This window comes from Schistocerca nitens, chromosome 3, assembly GCF_023898315.1.
Source record: "Schistocerca nitens isolate TAMUIC-IGC-003100 chromosome 3, iqSchNite1.1, whole genome shotgun sequence".
NCBI lineage: Eukaryota > Metazoa > Arthropoda > Insecta > Orthoptera > Acrididae > Schistocerca > Schistocerca nitens.
Window position 1 is genome coordinate 767919709 of NC_064616.1, and position 21628 is coordinate 767941336.

The following is a 21628-nucleotide window of genomic DNA, read 5'->3' on the forward strand; positions in this document are numbered from 1 at the left end:
ACTGGATCTCCGTGAGTAGCTGCACTTTAATTACAACCACTTGTTACTTTTAAATATTACCCCCCGCTGCGGTTTTTTGTCTGTATGTGAATGTTAATCTCAGGAAGTACTGCAGAGTTTTTGATAAGATATCACTGGAAAGATTGATTCACGAGGAATCACACAATATAATTTATTACCACTACGCCAGAGAACTCGTCTGGCCGTAGATACTTCTGCCCGTGCAAAGCTGGGGCAGGTCGTTAGTATTTATATCGTTCAGAGAGTTCTTAGTACCACAAGATTTTACAGTGGCGGTTAATGTTTTGCTATCATGTTTGTGACCCAAGACTTGAGTCTCTCGATCGCAGACGAAGTGCAGCATTGATTTTGGCGCTGTAGCACGCAGCCTGCAGTGTTCTGCAGACGCCGCGCATGACAGATAACAGAGACAACAAAAGCGAGCGCACCGTATCGTCAATACGAGCTCCAGTGTTCCGGCATGGTCGCCAGCACGCGGTTTTGAATGGGTGGTACAAATCTCTAAACTTAGTGCCGGTCACGGTGCAACTGGGTGCTGCGACCAACGCTCAACAAAGAATTATTAATATTTCGGCCGTCTTTGTACTGAACGTGAGAAGGCAGGCATTCGCTTCAAACTGGCAGTTGGGATGTAAGTGTTTATGTTTTCCCAACGATTCCTTTCTGTGTTTAGTTCCTAGACAAACTGCAACTATCGGTGTTCACTCAAGTCGACATCCAGTATCGCGGTGAAAAGAGCTAAAGGCGGTTTTTTGAATTGCAACCCCACTTCGTACGATATCGATTCAGCGTGTTCACGAACACTGTGACCTTAAACGAAATTGCCGAGGAAAATTAGCAAATATATCAGGTAAGTAAATATGCAAGATGATACGGCGTTTAATACTCAAATACACACCACGACGCAATCACTCCGAAGGGAGCACTTGCGCAGTGTCTAATATCTTAAACCACATGCCCTGCTGTTTCTGCGCGAGCGTTGCAGCTGTATCTCCCTTGTTTAACACAGCTATACTGTTATATATCAAATGGTGTTATAATCTGAAATTATCATATATATATATATCGCCTCCTCGAAATAGGAACTAAAGTGCTACAATTTGTTTTGCTACTGTAGGTTTTCTCACGAAATTGAATCTATGTGGACAATTCTGTGACTCTTTTTTTCTCATTACCTTCTTTCTTAATTTGCCCTTTGGGCGTTGCTCATTTAACCAGACTCCAACGCTTTTGCGGTGCATATTGTAATTTGTTTATAAGATACGTTTTTCATAACTATGCATCCAGGACACCTATAAACGCATTTCCTTCATTTAACACAGCGTTTGTATAGGGCACATACACATCGCCTGCAACACAAGTGCCCACATATATACTTGAGAAGGTACTTTAGTCCTTTGTACCCATTTTGCAACCCACCACGGATGCCAGCCTGTTCGTAGCTGAATTCTGCGTCGCCCGGTTCCTTCTCTTGCCGGTGTCCTACAGAGCAGAGTTAGTGTTCTGCCCCCAACGACCTTGGCGTGGACAGGATGTTAACTCTATGCGTCGATATCTTCTTCCGAGCTATTGCAGAAATGAAGCTTAAATCTCGTGGTTTCCCATTACAGAACCATAGCACTTCGTACGTCTTGTACGTAGACTAGTTGATACACGTGTCGTACAATCTTCGACTGAAATATTACTAGACTAGATCCAAAGAATTAAATACGGCCCCGTTCAATGTAACTGTTTTTCTGGTAGCTGAACAGTTATATATTGAACATGTCATAATATAACGCTAAGTTGACTGATATTTACTTAAGTTTATATTTGGAAATACTAAGAACCCTACTGGACCCAAGGAAAGGAAGACTGAGGTAGTAAGCTTAGAGACATAGAATTATTGAGTAGAACCCGTTCATTCTAGCAGCAGTGAACCAGTGTTGCCAGCCGTTGTGGACGAGCGGTTCCAGGCGCTTCAGTCCGGAACCGCGCGACTGCTACGGTCGCAGGTTCGAATCCTGCCTCGGGCATGGAAGTGTGTGATGTCCTTAGGTTAGTCAGGTTTAAGTAGTTCTACGTTCTAGGGGACTGATGACCTCAGATGTTAAGTCCCATAGTGCTCAGATCAATTTGAACCATTTTGAACCAGTGTTGAACCAGAAGATTGGTGGAGGCTCTATGACTTGTTTCCTTACAGCCGGATAACGAGTTCACCCCCGACAGTTGTGGGTACACCCAAAGTATACCTACAGTCCGAACCACTGAACGAGATTCATGATCGTTACAGGTGAAAATCTCGTTAAGTGCAGGAAAAAAAATTGTTGGGTTGGTATCAGTTCGACCCTCGAACCTTTTTGTTTATTAATCTGGCTGGTGAACAACTGAACTGCCGCACCCGATCTGCTCAGTGCCGTGTGGCATGACCTATTGTTTTCGTATTTTAACCAGTTTTTATTTTTATTTTTCAGTGATGTTTATTTGTGATTCGTCTTCTGAAGTTATAGGTTATCTGAAAGCGCTATATGATGTCGTCAGAGCTCCAAGTTCTCTCTTTCATTCCAATGTGCTGTTAACTTCGAGTTTGTCATCAAGCATTTTTTACGACACTTTTTACATCATGATTTTTTAAGCTCCGCCTTTTTAATTTTTGTTTTACTTCGAGTGATTAACCATTTCCTTTCCAAAATATGGAAAACTGTACCAAAGGATTTAATATTTGGGGAGAGTGTTATCAAAGAAACTGAAAACAGAGTAGTGCATTGTAATGAATACATTTTTTCTAATTTACGTATAAAACACGTGTGGGACTTCTGTGGATATGTCCATCGCATCTGATCGGGTTATTTATTTATTTCACTAGTAATATCAGTAACTAGAATGATACGAAGTCAGATTATAAACATCGAAACAGTAGCAATAGTGTCCTTTCACGCCCTTTCACTAAATGAAAAGCACAGCTATACGACAGTCTGTCGTTTTTCTCTGTCTTGTGTGGGCAGAGATATTGAACCATTATAGCCAAAGAGTTTCTTGTGCTACAGCAGTGGTACACAGACGCCCCTTCAAGATGCCAGTGCATGGATTCGACTCCATGCTGTTTTATGACTCTAGAAAGTGGACGGGACTTCAAAATCCCGTCGGGCAGGATTAATTCAGCGAGGAGTGGAAACGTACTTACCTACTTAGATTTGAGGAGACTGTGTGGGGAAAGGAGAGGAAGCGGAACCAGTTATAAGCCAGTAAAGAAAACTGCGGAAGGTCTCAATCAATGTAACCATTCTCAGCTACGAACGGGAGCCCGACTGCTTAACAAATGGTTCAAATGGCTCTGAGCACTATGGGACTCAACATCTTAGGTCATAAGTCCCCGAGAACTTAGAACTACTTAAACCAAACTAACCTAAGGACATCACACACACCCATGCCCGAGGCAGGATTCGAACCTGCGACCGTAGCAGTCCCGCGGTTCCGGACTGCAGCGCCAGAACCGCTAGACCACCGCGGCCGGCCGACTGCTTAACACACAGGTAGCCCTGTTTGTATATCGTACATGGCCATCAGCTTGTTACTGAAACGGAGACCACGTTGCAAAAAGTGAGTAAGCTTCACTGATACGTAAGTACGAATGCGACTGTAGTACTGGCTATTATGTAACGGTACACAGGTGCGTGGTAATTGTATCAGGAGGCAGGGCAGGTGCAACGGAGAGCGGTTTGCTTCGTAACCGGTTTTAAAGTTCAGATGCAGCGCTCGGTCGGCGGGTTACGAGTGCAATGAACACCAATATTGCACTTTCTGTCGCGCCTTGAGAATAATTCTGGATTGCAGAGGAGTAATAAAAAACACAAAGGCGCATATGAGCGACTTCATGCAGGCACTCTGCCAGGGGACGAAGATAGTATGGAGTGCTGATGCAGTAACTTCCACGGCAGGCGAAACTGAAATCACTTGAACGAGTAGTAACTTTACGTAAGTTGCTTCGTCTTCCGTGTAAACACTGTTTTCATTTACCTATCGACTACGTTATTTACGCACATTCTGGAACTACTGACAAGACTAATGCAACAGAAAGATCATGCCCGAAGAGTTACTTCGTGAAATGTTTGTTATAGCGCTACTATCCGGTTCTTATTCCAATAATTTTGCTACCGACACTGCCTTTCTCCGTTATGATATAACTGCTTCAACGGTCGCCCATTATTTATCGCTCGCTAACCAAGAAGGTCGTCAGTACATAAAGGCATGGGACATGAAATTTGACTCCGGGTACATAAAAGGTTTAGAAGCGTATTTAAAATTCTATAAGAGAAGTGAAGACAGCACATGCCTTTAGAGATCCAAAATGCAAAAGCTTATCTGAAAAAAATACTGGGAAAGATCAATGAGAATGTGAAATTTACCGTTATCATTTCGCACAGAGAGAGAAATCAGGAGTTTAGTAGCAGGCTGTAATGAGCCGACATAGTCATGACAATAAATTGGAATATAGAAACAAATACTTTGTAACAGCCAGGAGAGTAATTGAAGAAAGTGGATAAAAATTGAATAGGCTCATAAGGTGAAGGAAACAATGTGCGTCATATTATTGTCTGAAGATAGGAGAGGCTGGGCACCAATAAACTGTTGGGAAAGGCAGCTATAACGTATCTTCTACAAAGCGTCTACGTTAGAAATATTACTAAATTGTTTGTTGTCAAGGAAGGTCGGAAAAGTTGGTTATAGCGTCGCGTGTGATACTTAATTTGTGACAGTTAATCCTAAAGTAGTTTGAAACGAAACACAAATTCGATTGAAAGTTGTTTTCGTGCGTAGAATCATTTAAAAGTATGCGATTTGCAAAGCCTCTGCTTATGTTTTCTAACGTGGGCTTCCACTTCAGTGAACCAGCTTCGGCTAGCCATAAGGAACAGCACAGTGCCGCAAGCATCGAGTGTAAGCGCAATCACAGCCGACCACATGTCACAGCGAGCTGAGTTGATAGCCTCCACGATAGCGATTCGATCTGCTAAAATGGAACAAACCCGTGGACACTGCCCTTAGCTGTGTACTCAGCATCGACTCCACAGACATTCGAACGTGCTGAAAAGTTTTTCAGTCCTTTCCATACCTGTCTACGTAGTAAATATTTAAAAGATGAAGATCTCCAAAGTTGATTGAATTGTATTACTATCAGCTAACTTTAGAGCTCGAATTCAGTCGACATTGGGCGGATTTTCCCGCCAGATCGCGAGAGAATAGCCAGAGATAATTGACTGCTATTTGAATTATTTTTTTGTCTTTCTTAACACGAGAGAATGATTAAAACGACAAATCATAGCCTTCTAAAGACGATGGTAATCGTGATTTATAAAGTATATACTCGTACTTTTGTTCTCTTGTAGCTTGAGAGCCTCGTCAGCACCGTGGACATTAGAAAATAATTGATCTACGTCAGCCGTAACGCAGGGAGGAAAACAGTATGTATTTGGAGCAAGTGAAACGGCCAAACGCAGTTGAAATGTAGTGTGCGCGACATATGTGAGCATGGAGAAGGGTGACAAGGATTACAGAGTAGCGTAGTGTTCCGCTAAACGTGTACTGAATACTGTCTAAGAGTCACAATCAGATTTTAGCTTACATACGCATACCCTCTGATTCGAAATAAAACTTAAGCGTTCATTCTCTATGCATGTAAAGCTCACTGAAAAGTGATCTAAATATCACTAGAAATAAACGTAGTGACAGCTTGATAAGTGACATTAGCACATGTAGTAGGTGTGGCACGTGAGTCGTAAACGGTCTCGATAAGGAACTGATTTTTATGTTGGTACGAACTGGTGCTTACGCTAGTAATGAGTAAAGAGGCTTTCTTTGCGGGCATTTTTACTAAGACAGTAGTTTAAAGAAATTTACGACCTGCCTCAAGTAGATTAAAATGACATTCTGCAACTTTCTCTGTCAGTTACAGTGTAATTAGTTAAGAAATTCAATCTTTGTTTCACCGTGACAATAAATAGCAGAGAAACTTGCGTTCACTACATGCAGGAATTATCGGTCTACCGTTGCAAATAGTTCGCTGCGAATAACTAAGCTTTTTGTAAATGAAGCTGAGTGTTCAACGGACAGAGAACATAAAAGAAATTCGTCGATAGGTAATGAGACTTCTAATTCAAACGCGAGTGGTCATGGTGGCGACTTCAGAAATTTAGCGTTTATGCAGCTTCGCTGACAGTTGTGTCGGTGTCGGGCTCGAATCATGTAGTAAGAGAATGATGTAGGTCAGGAGATGCGGAAAGATGCGATATGGAGGACTAGTGAAGTTTTGGAAAGATACAGAGGACCAGCAAAATACAATGTAAAATAAGCTACGTATACAAAATTTTAATGTTGTTATAGAAGATAAAAATAAACACTCTTTTATGTGACAAAATTTTACAGGTGCACCGTTACCCACTGGGGCATCATGAAGGTTCTGATGCTAGTGATGTTCAGAGACGGTGTTCAAACTGCGGTGTGATGAATATTGTTTTAGACATGTTACTGACATCCTACGTATTTCTGTCTGTGTGTGTGTGTGTGTGTGTGTGTGTGGAGGGGAGGAAGGATGTGTACAAGACATCAATAGACGCTTCAGATGAGCTGGTTGCCCGTTTGGCTGAAGCTACTGCTATTATTAGTGTAGCGCCTGGTTGTTTTGCTCGTCTTAGTCATGTAAGCGAGCGACATTTTCAGCAACATCTCTAAAATAATATTCATCGTGCGGCAGTTTGAACGCCGTCTCTGAACATCACTAGCGTCAAAATCTTCACGGATCCGTAGCGGGAAAACGGCGCCCCTGTTACATTTTTGTCATATAAAAAGTTTTTATCTCCTCTGAACACTCTAAAATTTTATATACGTAGTTTTGTTAAAGAAATTTTAATAAAACGTGTGACAATATCCATTATTTTTAATTCTTATTAGATTATTCCTGAATTACATAATCGTCGCACGGTCTGGGGCGTCTTATCCCGGTCCGTGCGGCTCCCTCAGTCGGAGGTTCGAGTCCTCTCTCGGGCATGGGTGTAAATGTTGTCCTTCGTTTAAGTTAGATTAAGTAGTGCGTAAGCTTAGGGTCCGATGACCTCAGCAGTTTCGTCCCACAAGACCTTACCACAAATTTCCAAAAAAATTACACAACTTCCGCACTTGCACTAAACAAATAACCACGAAAAACCGTTCTTATGCAAGACTCAATTTTGTTTTTCTGACTTATGTTTCGCCTCGTAGATTTTCAGTATGAAACGTTTTTACTGCCTTGTTGCAAACAGCTGTTGTCAGTGAAATCAGCTTCCGTTGACCGTGTCAGACGCTACATAGCGACAACTTGTCATTATATTCAGGATTTATTCCCGTTTGCGCACGTTTTAGGTGACACAGGTAAAATTAAACAGTCAGTGGTGAGTTATACGTTTTCATTGTTCGTAAACTGGATCAGCAATAGCTCCAATGTTACTAACTAAACTGCATAAACACCGAATTACGTGAATCTATAACTAATAATTCACCATATAGTATTTTATTTGTCATATGTAAGGGAATGGAACGTCGCTCACAGTAAGTAGCACCGTCATGGGCGTAGTCAGCGACAGGGAAAAAAAAAATTAATCTTTATAAACCGAACTTGCATTCTTGCTCCCTCTCCACACACACACACACACACACACACACACACACACACACACACACACACACACACGTCATTATATTATCAGTTTTAACAAAGGTCGAACATGTAATGAATGCTGCGTAGTAGTAAGAACATCGTCCGCAGCTCGTGGTCGTGCGGTAGCGTTCTCGCTTCCCGCGCCCGGGCTCCCGGGTTCGATTCCCGGCGGGGTCAAGGATTTTCTCTGCCTCGTGATGACTGGGTGTTGTGTGATGTCCTTAGGTTAATTAGGTTTAAGTAGTTCTAGGGGACTGATGACCATAGATGTTAAGTCCCATAGTGCTCAGAGCCATTTGAACCATTTTAGTAAGAACATCCAGAACCAGTTGTTGTTAAACGTCAAAGCTATTTCGCCATTCACCATGTAATTAATGAGTTCTCCCTCATCCTTCCCCCCTCCTCTCCTCCTTCAACCACGGATCCTAGGTATGTTCATGAGAACAGGTGACGCATATCTGACAAAATATGAAGAAACAATTCTAATTCGCATCGCGAGAAATTTATTTATTTCTCTGAATTTGGTCTCCACATTTGTTAGGTTTCGGGTGGAACAGAAGTGTAGGAAGCCGAAAGTAAAAAATCTGGAAACATGCGTTAGAAAATGAGTATATCTGTGTAGGGTGGGTGGAATCGTTGGTACAATATACTGCTGTGGAATACTTAAGGACGAAAGTAACTTTCGCATTCTGTGTCACTGTCTAGTAACACAGCTCGATGAAACTTGGAAATAACTGCTACAGTGTAGTACAGAAGGTAACTGAAAGAAATACGCGATGAGACGAACAGAAACTCTACTTTTTATTCGAAGACAATAATTACACTAAAGTCACCGCGATTTTTGATGGTCCCCTGGATATGGCAAAAGGCGGGACATGGTTCTTAATAGGGTGTGTGAGCACCGAGAACGGCAATCCATGCTCCATGATGTGCTCCCACAAGGTTGCTAAGGAGTTCTTGTGGTAGGACGTTCCATTCCTTCACTAGCGCAGCTGACGATCGCCGGTGGTGCATATGGACGAGCTGCAAAATGTCTCCCTATCGCATCTCGCACTTGCTCGATGGGATTTAAGTCGGCGGAACGGTTAGGCCAGTCCATTCACCGAATACCTTCTCGTTCCAGGAGTTCCTCCATCTGAACTGAAAGATGCGGTCGCGCACTGTTATCCGCAAAAATGAAGTGAAGGTCGAATGTATCCTTGAAAAAACGCAAACGCGGAAGGAGTACAGTGCCACCGGTGAGTGCTCCGCGCTTGAAGATTCGGAAGTCAGTACTCCCATGCAACGTTATGCCTGACCTCCTACTACACCTGGACCACCAAAACGATCATGTTCGATAATGTTCCTATGTGCATTACGTGTTCCCACCTCTCGGCATATGAGGGTACATCCAAAATCATCACTCACACTCAGCCGGCCGCTGTGGCCGAGCGGTTCTAGACCCTTCAGTCCGGAACCGCGCTGCTGCTATGGTCGCAGGTTCGAATCCTGCCTCGGACATGGATGTGTGTGATGTCCTTGGGTTAGTTAGGTTTAAGTAGTTCTAAGTCTAGGGGACTTATGACCTCAGATGTTAAGTCCCGCAGTGCTTAGAGCCATATGAACCATTTGAACTCACACTGAACGTGCTCCTATTCGATAAGAGCATGCGACTCCACTCTTCGTTAGACCAGTCCCTATGCTCTTGGCACCATCGCGGGTTTCAACGGAACGCAACTTTCTGGTCGTCGGGCAAAGAGACCGCCACCATGCAGGCGCCGTGTCTTTGTGGAGCCTGGGATAGCGTGCCTTGTAGTCGTGTTAAATGTACATCTGCTGTCCGGCGTGGGTCCCTTTTTGCCTGTTGCACAATGCAGCGATCAGCGATCATCGAATACCGGTTCGACTTCTTACGGCAGTGTCTGTCGTTCAAAACGCTCCCCATGCACGTGACGCAATGCTGTAAAATAACACTCTCCTGTGCTACACTAATCACATTTCGTCCTTTTTCCACTTTCCCTATGTTTCTTCCGCGTGTGAAGTCGTCTACGTGTTGTGTTCAAAAAAATGTGTATGAATTCCTAAGGGACCAAACTGGTGAGGTCATCGGTCCCTAGACTTACACACTACTAAAACTAATTTATGCTAAGAACAACACTCACACCCATGCCCCAGGGAGGACTCGAACATCCGGTCGGAGGGGCCACACAGTCCGTGACAGGGTCTACGTGTTGTCTCCAGGCCGTGTTGTAATGAAAAACACCATAACAGGGAGCCGTAACTGTTCCCTGATTGACTCACACCGTCTTTTCCAGTTCCTTCAATTGCCTCGTGTTGCGGGGCCAACCCGATTTAGCGCTATAGTCACACTGACCTCGCGCCATGTGACGTCCGGCTATCTGAGCACGAGTGGGAGACCTCTGGCAACGTGCTCCCACACTTCATTCATTTCCACCGAGTAGTTAATATGTTATGTTACTTTATCTATATAGACCCTAAGTTTTGCGCAGCAGTAGTTAAATAAAAGCAATTTGCGTGTGGCGAATAAGTCGCTTGTTATGATTCCGAAATTAGTTTTAGAATTGTTAGAGGGGAAAATAAGACTGCCAGGAGTTGCAGTAAGACAGATAATGATACATTATGTTCGTAGAGGCGTTGCGTTGGATTTGTTTTGTTAGTAGGATTACATTGATGGCGGCAGTAGCGCGAAAACTCGTGTGTAGAGGCTGCAAGGCGCGCTGCAAGGAAACCGGCGGCGCGCCAGCGCGAGCAGGAGGCCGCGCAGAAGTGGGCCAAGAGTTGAACGCCTGCGCCCAAGGCCGGGCCGCGGCCGCTTTCAGCAGCGCTGGCTGCGTAACCACCTGCCGCCAGCCGCCAGCCGCCAGCGCCCGCGCCAGCAACTGCACCCCGCGCGGCGCCAGCGCCGGCGTCGGCGAGCGGCCACCCCCGGGGAACCCCCGTCCACAGCGCCTAAACCCCCAGCAGGGCCGGCTCTGCCGCCAGCGATGTCGACAGCGCCCGCGCCCGCGCCGCTACCACTACGTGTCGCAACCCGGCTTTCCCGCCGCTGTTCGCACTGCGCTCGCTGCTGCTGCTGCGGCTGCCACCGCTGCCGTCGCTTGCCTTGCCAGATGCAAGTCTTTTAAAAGGCTTTGACATTTTCTGATTCGGAATCTAAGCGCATCTTTGCAATACGTTTAGTAAGAATTTCCACGGGGATTGTAGAAAACAATATAAACGCTCATTATCGGGGCAAACCCCATAGCTTACTTATAACACACCTACTTTGGCTTCTTGTCTTGTTCTTGTATTATTCACATTTACACCTATACTCTCTGCAAGCCACGTTAGTGTTTGTGGCGGAGAGTACTTTGTGCGCTACTGTCGGTTCCCACCCTCCCTGTTCCAACTGCGAATGGTATGCAGGGAGGACGATTGTTAAGAAAATTGCTGGCAGATTAAAATTGTGTGCCGGACCGAGACTCGAACTCGGGACCTTTGCCTTTCGTGGGCAAGTGCTCTACAAACTGAGCTACCCGAGCAAGATTCATGCCCCATCCTCACAGCTTTGCTTCTGCCAGTACCTCGTCTCCTACTTTCCAAACTTTACAGAAGCTCTCCTGCGAACCTTGCAGAACTAGCACTCCTGAAAGAAAGGATATTGCGGAGATATGACTTAGCCAAAGCCTGGGTGATGTTTCCAGAATGAGATTTTCACTCTGCAGCGGAGTGTGCGCTGATGTGAAACTTCCTGGCAGATTAAAACTGTGTGCCGGACCAAGACCCGAACTCGGGACCTTTGCCTTTCGGGGGCAAGTGCTCTACCAACTGAGCTACCCAAGCACGACTCACGCCCCATCCTCACAGCTTTACTTCTGTCAGTACCTCGTCTCCTACCTTCCAAACTTTACAGAAGCTCTCCTGCCTTGCTGAACTAGCACTCCTGAAAGGAAGAATATTGCGGAGACATGGCTTAGCCACAGCCTGGGGGATGTTTCCAGAATAAGATTTTTACTCTGCAGCGGAGTGTGCGCTGATATGAAACTTGCTGGCAGGACGATTGTTGGTAAATCGCCACGTGTGCTCTAATCTCTCTAATTTTAGCTTTATCGTGTTTTCTCGAGGTATACTTAGTAATACAGCGTGTGACCAAAAATACGGAAACAAGCCTAATACGGCGTAGAAAGCACGTTGGCATTCACAACAGCTTCCAGTCGTCTCGGAATGTATAAATACAGGTCCTATATTGTTTTCAAAGCAATATTACAGCATTGTTCCAGTAAAATAGTGGCAGGTTCAAGTAAAGAGATGAAAATGGTTAGCAATCACGTACCCCTCTCTTCAAAGTAGACCACAGATTCTCAATAATGATGAAAATTGCTGACTGTGGTAGCTAGTGAAGATGCGACAATTCATCGTCGGGCTCACAAAAACCACTTCTGGAAGATGCGAGCTGTGTGAACAGGGGTCCTGTGGTCTTGGAACACAGACCCACCATCGGGAAAGAAACGTTTCATCATGAGATGGACCTGATCAGCCAAAATGGTCCCATAATCCTTAGCAGTAATGCGATCTTGCAGAGTAACCGTGGGGCGTATGGAATACAACGATACGTCTGCCAGAATAGTCACCGAACCCCCGCCATGTTTCATTCTTGGACTGAAAACTCCGCCAGAAGTTGGAAACAGTGTGGAACAAAACTCATCGGACTTCCTTGCACTGCTCCATAGTTCAGGTTCTACGGCTTCGGCACCACGTATTCCTGTTACGGGCTTATGCATCGCCTATGAATGGTTTTGGAATTCGAGCTCACCCTGCAATTCCCTGCTTATGGAGCTCCGTACGTGTTGTTTTGGAGCTGACAGGGTTCGCGTGTGAGACATCCAGTAATGCAGTGATTTTTTGCAGCTGTCGTTCCTCATTTTTCGTTACAATCCTCTTCGATTACCGTCTGTCACGATCACTCAACACACGCTTTATCGACGTTGTGACTTAGCGAATATGTTTTTCCAATTTCCCTGTATGCGGTAAATCTTCGCTTCCGGTGCTACTTGAAACACCGAACACTTCTGCTGCTTTGGCTTCGGAAGCACTCACCATACGACCGACAACAATTTACACACGGTGTAATTCGCTTAGCTGCGGCATAATGCACGCGCAACTACGAGGGTTGGAACTTTAATAGTGGCAACTATTTATTTACAGCTCGTACAAAACAGATGCGTGTTCCAAAGTTTTACTGACCTTCAAAGTAGTCACCAGCACTGTGTGTAACCCGTTGCCAGCGATGTGGAAGTCGTAGGATACTCTTAGCAGTGCCAGTTGTGTTGACAGTTCGAGCGGCGCGGGCTATTGTCCGACGAATTTGTAGCAGTTCTGACGCGAATTCCGTGAAGTGCTTACTTCAGTTTAGAAATCGAGTTGAACTTACGAGGGCTTAAGTCAGAGGAGTGTAGTAGGTGGTACAACATTAGCAGCCCCATCAGTCAAACAAATCAGTAACAGCTTGCACTGTACGTGCTTGAGCATTGTCCTGCAAAATGATGGTCAGATCCTGCAGAAAGTGTCATCACTTCTGTCTCTAAGCTGGTCGTAGGTTTTGTTCCAAAAATGGACAGCATGGAGACAGAAGTGATGACACTTTTGATATTTCCTGTGTGAAATAGTTAAGAAAACATTTACGAAATTTATAGAGTCATAAGTTGTTACTTTGTGGTTTCGTCTCGTGCGGAATGTAAATTCCCTTTATGAATCTTGGTAACAATACGGTTGAAATTCGTCACGAAAATTTTGTAGTATTACCAAGGGACAGGCTTCATATGTGTGCTTTGCATAGATTCGTGATTTGCTTCCCGGATGACTCTCCTATATTACCCACGCTTTTTTTTCTTTATACTTCGTTCCCTCTCCTGAGTCTTAGAAAGATTCTGAGAAACAGTGTACTTGCCCCAGCAACCATCAGCCCTTGCGGTTAAATAACCCATGAGCAACTATACAGCAATAATTCAAAATTTTCACCTTAAGTTAGAAATTTTTGTAAAGTCTTGATAGTTTTCTAACAGTGGATGCTATTACGTCCCTCTAATACTTTATACAGCAGTTTCAACCTGGATTGTAAGAGAACCAAGTGTTCGTTACCTCTACATGTCTTTCCTCTCAACGGTAACACTCCATTAGGGAGGAGGAGCTTGCTCCCTCCACAGGGTTTCTCCTCGCAGCACTCTACGTTCAGAGAGAAGCTTTTTTCTTCTGCCTAAGACACTACGTTATAAAGTGAGTCGAAAACGTGCGCCAGTAGTACACATTCTAGACTTTCAACCCCTGCCTCAGCCGTCCACTGTGCTGTAAATTTCGACGAATTTATCAAATCAAAAACCTTTTATCTATTTTTTTTACCAAATGCAGACCGGGTGTAATAATTGCCACATCAATGGTAAAAATAATAGTTATTAACGGAATTTACTTTCTGTACGAGACATAACAGTGAAATAACTACCAAACGTTGAGACTAATCAATAACATGCTCTCAAGCTGGCACTTACGAGTACGCCGGCCGCTGTGGTAGAGCGGATCTAGGCGCTTCAGTCTGGAACCGCGCGACCGCTGCGGTCGCAGGTTCGGATCCTGCCTCGGGCATGGATGTGTGTGATGTCTTTAGGTTGGTGAGGTTTAAGTAGTTCTAAGTTCTAGGGGACTGATGACCTCCGATGTTAAGTCCCATAGCGCTCAGAGTCATTTGAACCATTTGAACTTACGAGTAATCCAGAGTAATCCCATAAGAAAAATAAAGAAACTTAATCATGGATTATCTCAGGGGTCAGTACTATCCCCTATACTAGTCAACCTTTATATTTCTGACCTAAATGAAACCAGGGCAAAGAAGGTGGTATTTATTGTTGTTTTGTTCCTTGTAATTTAGATTGCCCTTCATTTGTAGTGCTATACGTTAAATAAATAAATAGCACCCCTAAGTACCTTAGCAAGTTAAAATATATGCTGTACGAATTTCGAAGGTCATGACTTCTTTCATGCTCTTAAGTTTTCTCAGCCTAGGAATACTGTTTACACGTTTGTACTTCGGAAGCCAACATACGTTGTATGAACGAAGATGCGTAGTATACCCTATTTTTATTCAATTTTCGTACGGCACGAGGGAAGAACACTGTCAACAGACTTCTGTATATGCCCCAATTTCTCTAACATTACTATCATGTGAAATGTATGGTTGCGGGATGTTTCCTAACTTGTTTTCGTGGTGTATCGGAAATGTGTGAATAAGTCTCGATGCACACGAGCGATTTAGTATCGCTAATTCGCTGTGTCATGTCGCGTTTTAGCAGTACTTGTGAAATAATGGAGCCATGCAGAGTACGGCAGTGTAGCTGCGAAGACGCGGCGATAGAACTGTGGTCGCCAACCAGTGGGGCTTCGTAGCGATCACTGCACACGTGCTCCCAACTCCAACAACAACTGCTGTCAGCGTTCCGTGGATGCAGTCGGTTTTGATACGGAATTATTTATCGACGACGTGAAGAAATATGGAACACATTTCGCAAGAAGTGCCATGATAAGATTAAGAAGAGAGACGCATAGTTTCAAGCGTGAGAGAAGTTTTATGAGGGTTTTGCTGCGAAAACGGTTAAGGAAAAAAATGATGTAGGCAAGTATCACTGTTAAACCATTTTGTGCGTGTGTTCCGGTACTGCTCCGATGTGACCGTTCATAGCTTGAAATAATCCTAATCAACAAATTCTTTACTGCCCGGCGAGAGCCATTTCATCTCAGTATACAATATTCAGTCAGTAGTAACAGCTTGAAAGACTGGATGGCTATAAAAAAACTTTCGCTGGTTGAGAGGGCCCCTATGAAAAACGAGTGATAGCAGGGCAATCAGACTTTATGGAAACATTTGCAAGGACACGTGGAAGAGAAATAACGAATAAACCACTGAAAGAAACAAATTTTTAGTTTTCACATGAGAGGGTAACATTTGTTAATTGCATACCATGTTTACGTTCCAGGTTACAAACGTTGCCCAATGTGACGACCATCTGAATTGGTGAGTAATGTAAAGTTTGTACGGATAATAGTTAAAAACTGTTCGCAGCACTTTTCGAACGGTTGACCATGGAATGTTCAGCTGTCGTGACACAGCTCGTGCACTAAGATCGCAAGTTTCGTCCAGCATTCTCAGCCATGGCAACAGTAACTTCTTCAACAATTTGTGCCGAAGTTGCCCGTGGGCTTTTCCCAGGAGCAATTCCCAAATCGCCAGTAAATTCGAGCGACTGAATCATGTTCAAAAACGATGCGGAAAGAGGACCTATCCGTATTCCTTTAATCCGTTCATACTCACGAAGAGCAGTTGCACTATTGCTGTTGTTATCATAAAACAGCTTCACGGTTAAAGCCCTACTCACATTGTCCAGAGCCATGTTGATTGACTGCAACTGTGATGCACACTGATGCTTGTGTTTCAACCCTACGTTGCCGTACCCGTACCAGAGCGGACGGCAGGTTATGACACTATTAACAACGCAAATCCTGCAACGCACAATCCGAACATCATTCCTACAATGTTGGGTACCTATACTATAAATAGTTTTCCGTCTACACTAACTCACGTAGCGAAAGTTTAATAATAACAACTATATTCAGTCAAAAGTAACAGTTTAAAATATATTCTGTTATTTCAGCCGATTCAGTGTAAGCAGTGCTTTATTGTATAGCATCCATACTGCCAGCTTTCTTCTGCCTCCGCTCGAACTGTCTGTCTTTCGGTCTAGTGCTCCTGCGTGATAATCGCTGCGATGTCGCCGTGCGTGCACTGAAACGATTTCTGACGCTGCGAGCTGGCCACGGGCAGGCGCGACTGTTAGTCGCCCCTGTACATCGATCGTAAGGCACTCTCAGACCACCGCGCCTTTCTTGAAGCGTCTTCCGCTGTAATTCACTGATGTTTCTGTGACACTCTTGTGCTGTTTAAAAGCACTCGTGACGAAGCGAGATGGAGCAGTGGTAGGACACGGCACTAGAATTCGAGAGGTCGACGATTCACATCACCGTCCGGCTAACCACATATAGACTTTCCGTGGTTTTCCTAAATCGCTTAAGACAGATGCCAGGATGGTTCCTTTGAAAAGGACACGATCGAATTACTTCCTTATTCGAGATTGTCCTCCATCCCTAATGACGTTATCATCGGTCCCTAATCTTTCTTCCTCCTTCTTCCGTGGCGAAAAACGCAGCTTCTCTGTCTCTTCGTCAACCCAATTTTCTAACGGTCCGAAGCTATGGATCAATACTTATCGGAGGTGTTTTTTGTAGACGAACTCTTTCGTACGCGAATTGGACACCCAAGTTGTTCCACCGCCCAAGTTGTTCCACATTAAATCGTTGCTGACAGATCGACGAGGGCGTGCTGGGAAGTAACAACCCCCATTTTTTTATGTGAAAACTGTAATGGCTTTTTTAATCAAGCGAAGTTTATTAACATTCTAAATAATTATTCTTCATGTCTACATATTTATTTCTCAGCATAGTCACCCTGCCGATAAACAAATTTCTCCCAACGAGACACCTGGTTGCTGATCTCGTCAGAGTAGAATGTTTGACTATATTGACGGAGCCACAGCCTCAACTCTACATGCACCGCTTCATCGCTCTCAAAGTGAAGTCGTCGAAGATGTTCTTTAAGTTTTGGAAACACATGAAAATCGGATGGGGCTGCGTCGGGGCTGTATGGAGGATTGTCGATGACAGCAAACCCTAGGCGTCGGTTTGTTGCAGATGTCGCAGCGCTCGTGTGTGTGGTCAGGCATTGTCATGCTGAAAGAGAGGGTGCTCCATGTGTGGGCGAACTCTTCGAATTCTAAACTCAATTACAGCACGCTGTTTCTCACGTGCCGGCATAGTTACATTAGACACTGCCATGTTACTCTCTACAGTTCGTAGCCCTCTAGCGGCAAAGGGCTGTAATATGTAGACATGAAGAATAAAGATCTAGCATGTGAATAACGTTTGTTTTATTTAAAGAGCTTTAAAAGTTTTCACATCCAAAATTCGGAGGCGCTATTTTTCAGCACGGCTGAGGGATAACAGAAATGCTTTCAGAAGGTTTCGCGATATCTCGACCGTTCCACTCTCCAATAATACGGGGTCAAAAATGAACGCGTAATCATTTCCGTAAGAGCTCTGATTTCACTCACGTTATTTCAGTCGCCGTTTTTCCGTATGTAGGTGATAGGCAGAGGATGTACTTGGTGAATGAAATTTCGTGAAAATATCTCGCCGCAACGAAGCACCCGTTTGGTTCAATGGTTACCACCCCAACTCTTTTATCATATCCTTGACACACTCTTCCCTTTTGCGTGATAATACAAAACGATTTGCCCTTCTTCGAACTTTTTCTGTATTTTCGTAAGTCTTAATACTCTTAATACAGGGGTTGGACAAAAATATGGAAATACCGCAATAAGTGCATACTTTAACATAAAATGCAAATGACAGCCAAGCCTGCAGGTTGCGTTGTTGTGTTTCACTACGGACTCACAAACTGCACCTATGAAATGTCCGTAACACGTTACACGTGCCAGTTGCGGTCAGAACAGTATTCTGTGTAGTTGTTAGTGCACTGTGTTGAAGCTTAAGTGCATTCGAACGTGAGCATACTGTTGGTGCTTGTAGGTACCAAGGTAGCCGAAGTGTTAGATGTTTCAAGAGACGCCGTATCGAAGATTTATACCGCATACAGGGAAAGCAGAGAAATATCTTCCGCTAACTCACCATGTCGACGAGAGTGTGAGTTGAGTGATCGTGACAGACGTCGTTGAAGAGGATTGTGGCGAAAAATAAGGGGACTAAAGCTGAAAAAATCACTGCATAACTGAATGTCGCTCTCGTGAACCCTGTCAGCACCAACACAACACAAACGGAGCTCCATAACGAGAGAATTTCAGGGCGATCAGGAATTCCAAAACGACTCATTAGCAATATATGTACCCACAACAGGAATACGCGCTGACGAAGCCGTAAAACATGGACTATGGAGCAGTGAAAATAAGTCATTTGGTCGGATGAGTCTTGTTTCTCGTTGCTTCCAGACTCTTGCCGAGTTTACATCCCAGGAGTCAAGTATAGCGAGGGTTCTGTGATGATTATGGCAGCCATATCGTGGTATTCCATGAGCCCAATGGTTATTCTGCAAGGTTGCTTCATTGTTAAGGATTACGTGACCGTTTTGGCTGGTCAGGTCCATCCCATGGTACAATATTTGTTCCCCAGTGGTGATGCTGTGTTGCAAGAAGATAGGGCACCTGTTGATACAGCTCGCATCGACTAGGCCTAGTTTCTTCAGAATGGGGATCAATTTTCGCATTTCCCATAACCACCACAGTTACCAGCTGTCAATATTACTGAGCTTTTGTAGTCTACTTTGAAGAGAAGGTTGCGCAATCACTATCCACCTGCAGCATCGTTGCCTGAACTTTCCACTATTTTGCAGGAAGAATGGTGTAAGATTCCCTTTGAAACCGTAGCGGGCCTGAGAAGACTGAGCTGTTTTGAATGCAAACGGTATACCTACGCCGTATTTTGTACAGTAATGTGTTGTGTTTTTGGTATTCTCTTATTTTTGTCCTTCCCTTGTGTATCGCGATATAAATACAATGACTGATGGCCTATAGTGTGCTCAAACAACGTCGGATCATTTCATCTATTTACGCGCATTGTATTTATTTATGTAAGAATGTAGACTTTTGTGGCCCTTGTTATTGACCACAGACTGAACACTATTTAACCGTGAACTCAAGAAGATCGAAATAAAGGGGTCGAAACGTTGATCGTGTAGAAGAAATTGAAGAGGAACGTGACGAGGCTACCACTACAGAAGTTTTTATCTTCAACATTTATTTATGTTGAGGGTCAGCTACCTATTTTTTTTTTCAACATGCGCTTCCTCTGCATTTCGTAACGATCTCCTAATCGTCTCCCTTTCCCGTATACAACTGCCTCGTCTGCGAACAGCTTCATAGAGCTACAGACGTTATCTGCCAGGGCATTTATGAGCATAGTGAAGAACATTAGTAGTACTATTACGCAACCTGAAGGTACGTTGGACGGCGCTTTCGCTTCTGCGAAGCCTTCCTGTTAAGAGCTATGTACTGATTTGTGTTTACTAGGAAGTCTTCATTCCATTCGCATGTTTAATGTTCCATATCCACGTATTTTTATTGCTGGGCGACAGTACAGTGCTGTAACAATGGATTTCTGATAAGTCAAGATACAGTTGGGCTCCACTGTTTGTTAACTTTAGCATACCATAAACGAAAAGGGTGTATTTAGTTTTTCATGATCGGTACTTGTGGATACCATGTTTATTCGCCTAGATAAGTCGTTCGGGTTCCAGGAAAAGCCGTCATAAACGAGCACAAAATGTGTTCCATAACTCCGCGAGATTAAGCTATGGTTCTGTCCTGTGACCGTTTATTAGAGATTGCAGACCTTCGCCGTTTTACAGTCGCCTGGAAGACTTCATTGTTCCAGCGAATTACGGCAGACTGTTGCTAGAGTAGGCGCCAGTTCGTATTCGAACTGATTTTAACGGGCAATCCATCGTATTGGGAACCTCGAATACTCTTGCTGCTTTCATAGCGATGGAAAAGATCTGCACGTCAGCTGCTAAACTTTTCAATATGGAATAAGTACGGTTTATTTCAAAGCCACATGACTTCATCCTCAAACGTATAGTGCGGGAATTTACGATAGCGAGCTGAAAAGTGATGCCTCCGCATTTTTCTGTGAATAGTCTTAAAGCTTTTTCAATAAAACAAACTTTATTACCATTACACATCTTTGTTCTTCATGTCTACATACTACATACTTATTTCTCAACATAGTCATCCTGGTGTCGAACACTCCTCCCAACGAGAGACCAGTTTGTTGATGCCGTCAATGTAGAATGTTTGACTATGTTGACGGAGTCCCAACTTCACCTCTGCTTGCACCGCATCATCACTATCGATGTGAAGTCAATATTACTGAGCCTTTGAGGCCTACTTTGAAAATAAGGGTGCGTGATTTCTATCCACCTGCAGCATCGTTAGCTGAGCTTGCGACCATTTAGCAGGAAGAATAGTGTAAGATCGCAGATGAAAATTGGATAGGGCCAAATCTGGACTGTATGGAGGATGATCGATGATAGTAAACCCAAGATGTTAGACTGTTGCAGATGTCGCAGCACTCGTCGTGTGGTCTGGCATTGTCATGCTCCATGTGTGGACGCACTCTTAGAATTCTAACCTCGATTACAGCACTTTGTTTCTCACACACCGACATAGTTACGTTACACACCCTCATGCCACACGCTACAATTCGGAACCCGCTAGCGGCAGAGGGTTGCAACTTGCGTCAACGGAGCGGGAAATCGACCGAGTAATTTGCATGAGATTTAATACCTCAACCGATATTGATAACAGAATAAGAAATTCTGAGACATTACTTTTCTGCACGCCCTCGTTTGTATTGTACTTCTACAATGTGACTAAGGGGCGACATCTGTCCATCAACGAGTAGGGCTACGCATCGACTTCACTATAAAAAAGGGAAATAAACAGTATTTATTCTGCAGTGAAAAACATCGAGTACAGCTTAACATAGAAATCCGACGATTCACATGCCTAGTATTCTCGTAACCACAAAATTAGCAGTTAGACAAATAGAATGTAGCTCAATTACTTGTTAGAAATCCATGTACCCGCCGGTATCTGCATTATAGGGCGTCTCATTTTTGCACTCTTGCTAAGCTTTGAACGTCGCCCATATAGGTCCCAATTACTCCTGTACAGAGTGTAAACGATAACTGTTTACAACGCACCACAGTGGCGAAGGGGAAGTCGAGCCTAAATAATTTGATATACGATACTTGTATTGTATCGAGCCGGGAAACAACCGCCAAACCAG

General features: G+C 44.0%; 1 protein-coding gene across 1 annotated transcript in view; it reads left to right on the forward strand.

The window, feature by feature from the left end:
• LOC126249424 (probable nuclear hormone receptor HR3) overlaps positions 1–21628 on the forward strand; it is a 329185-nt gene that overhangs the window by 63083 nt on the left and 244474 nt on the right. Inside the window, exon 3 of the mRNA XM_049951077.1 lies at positions 10393–10655. Within this exon, the coding sequence (XP_049807034.1) occupies positions 10393–10655 (263 nt within the window). The remainder of the gene's footprint in view (positions 1–10392; positions 10656–21628) is intronic.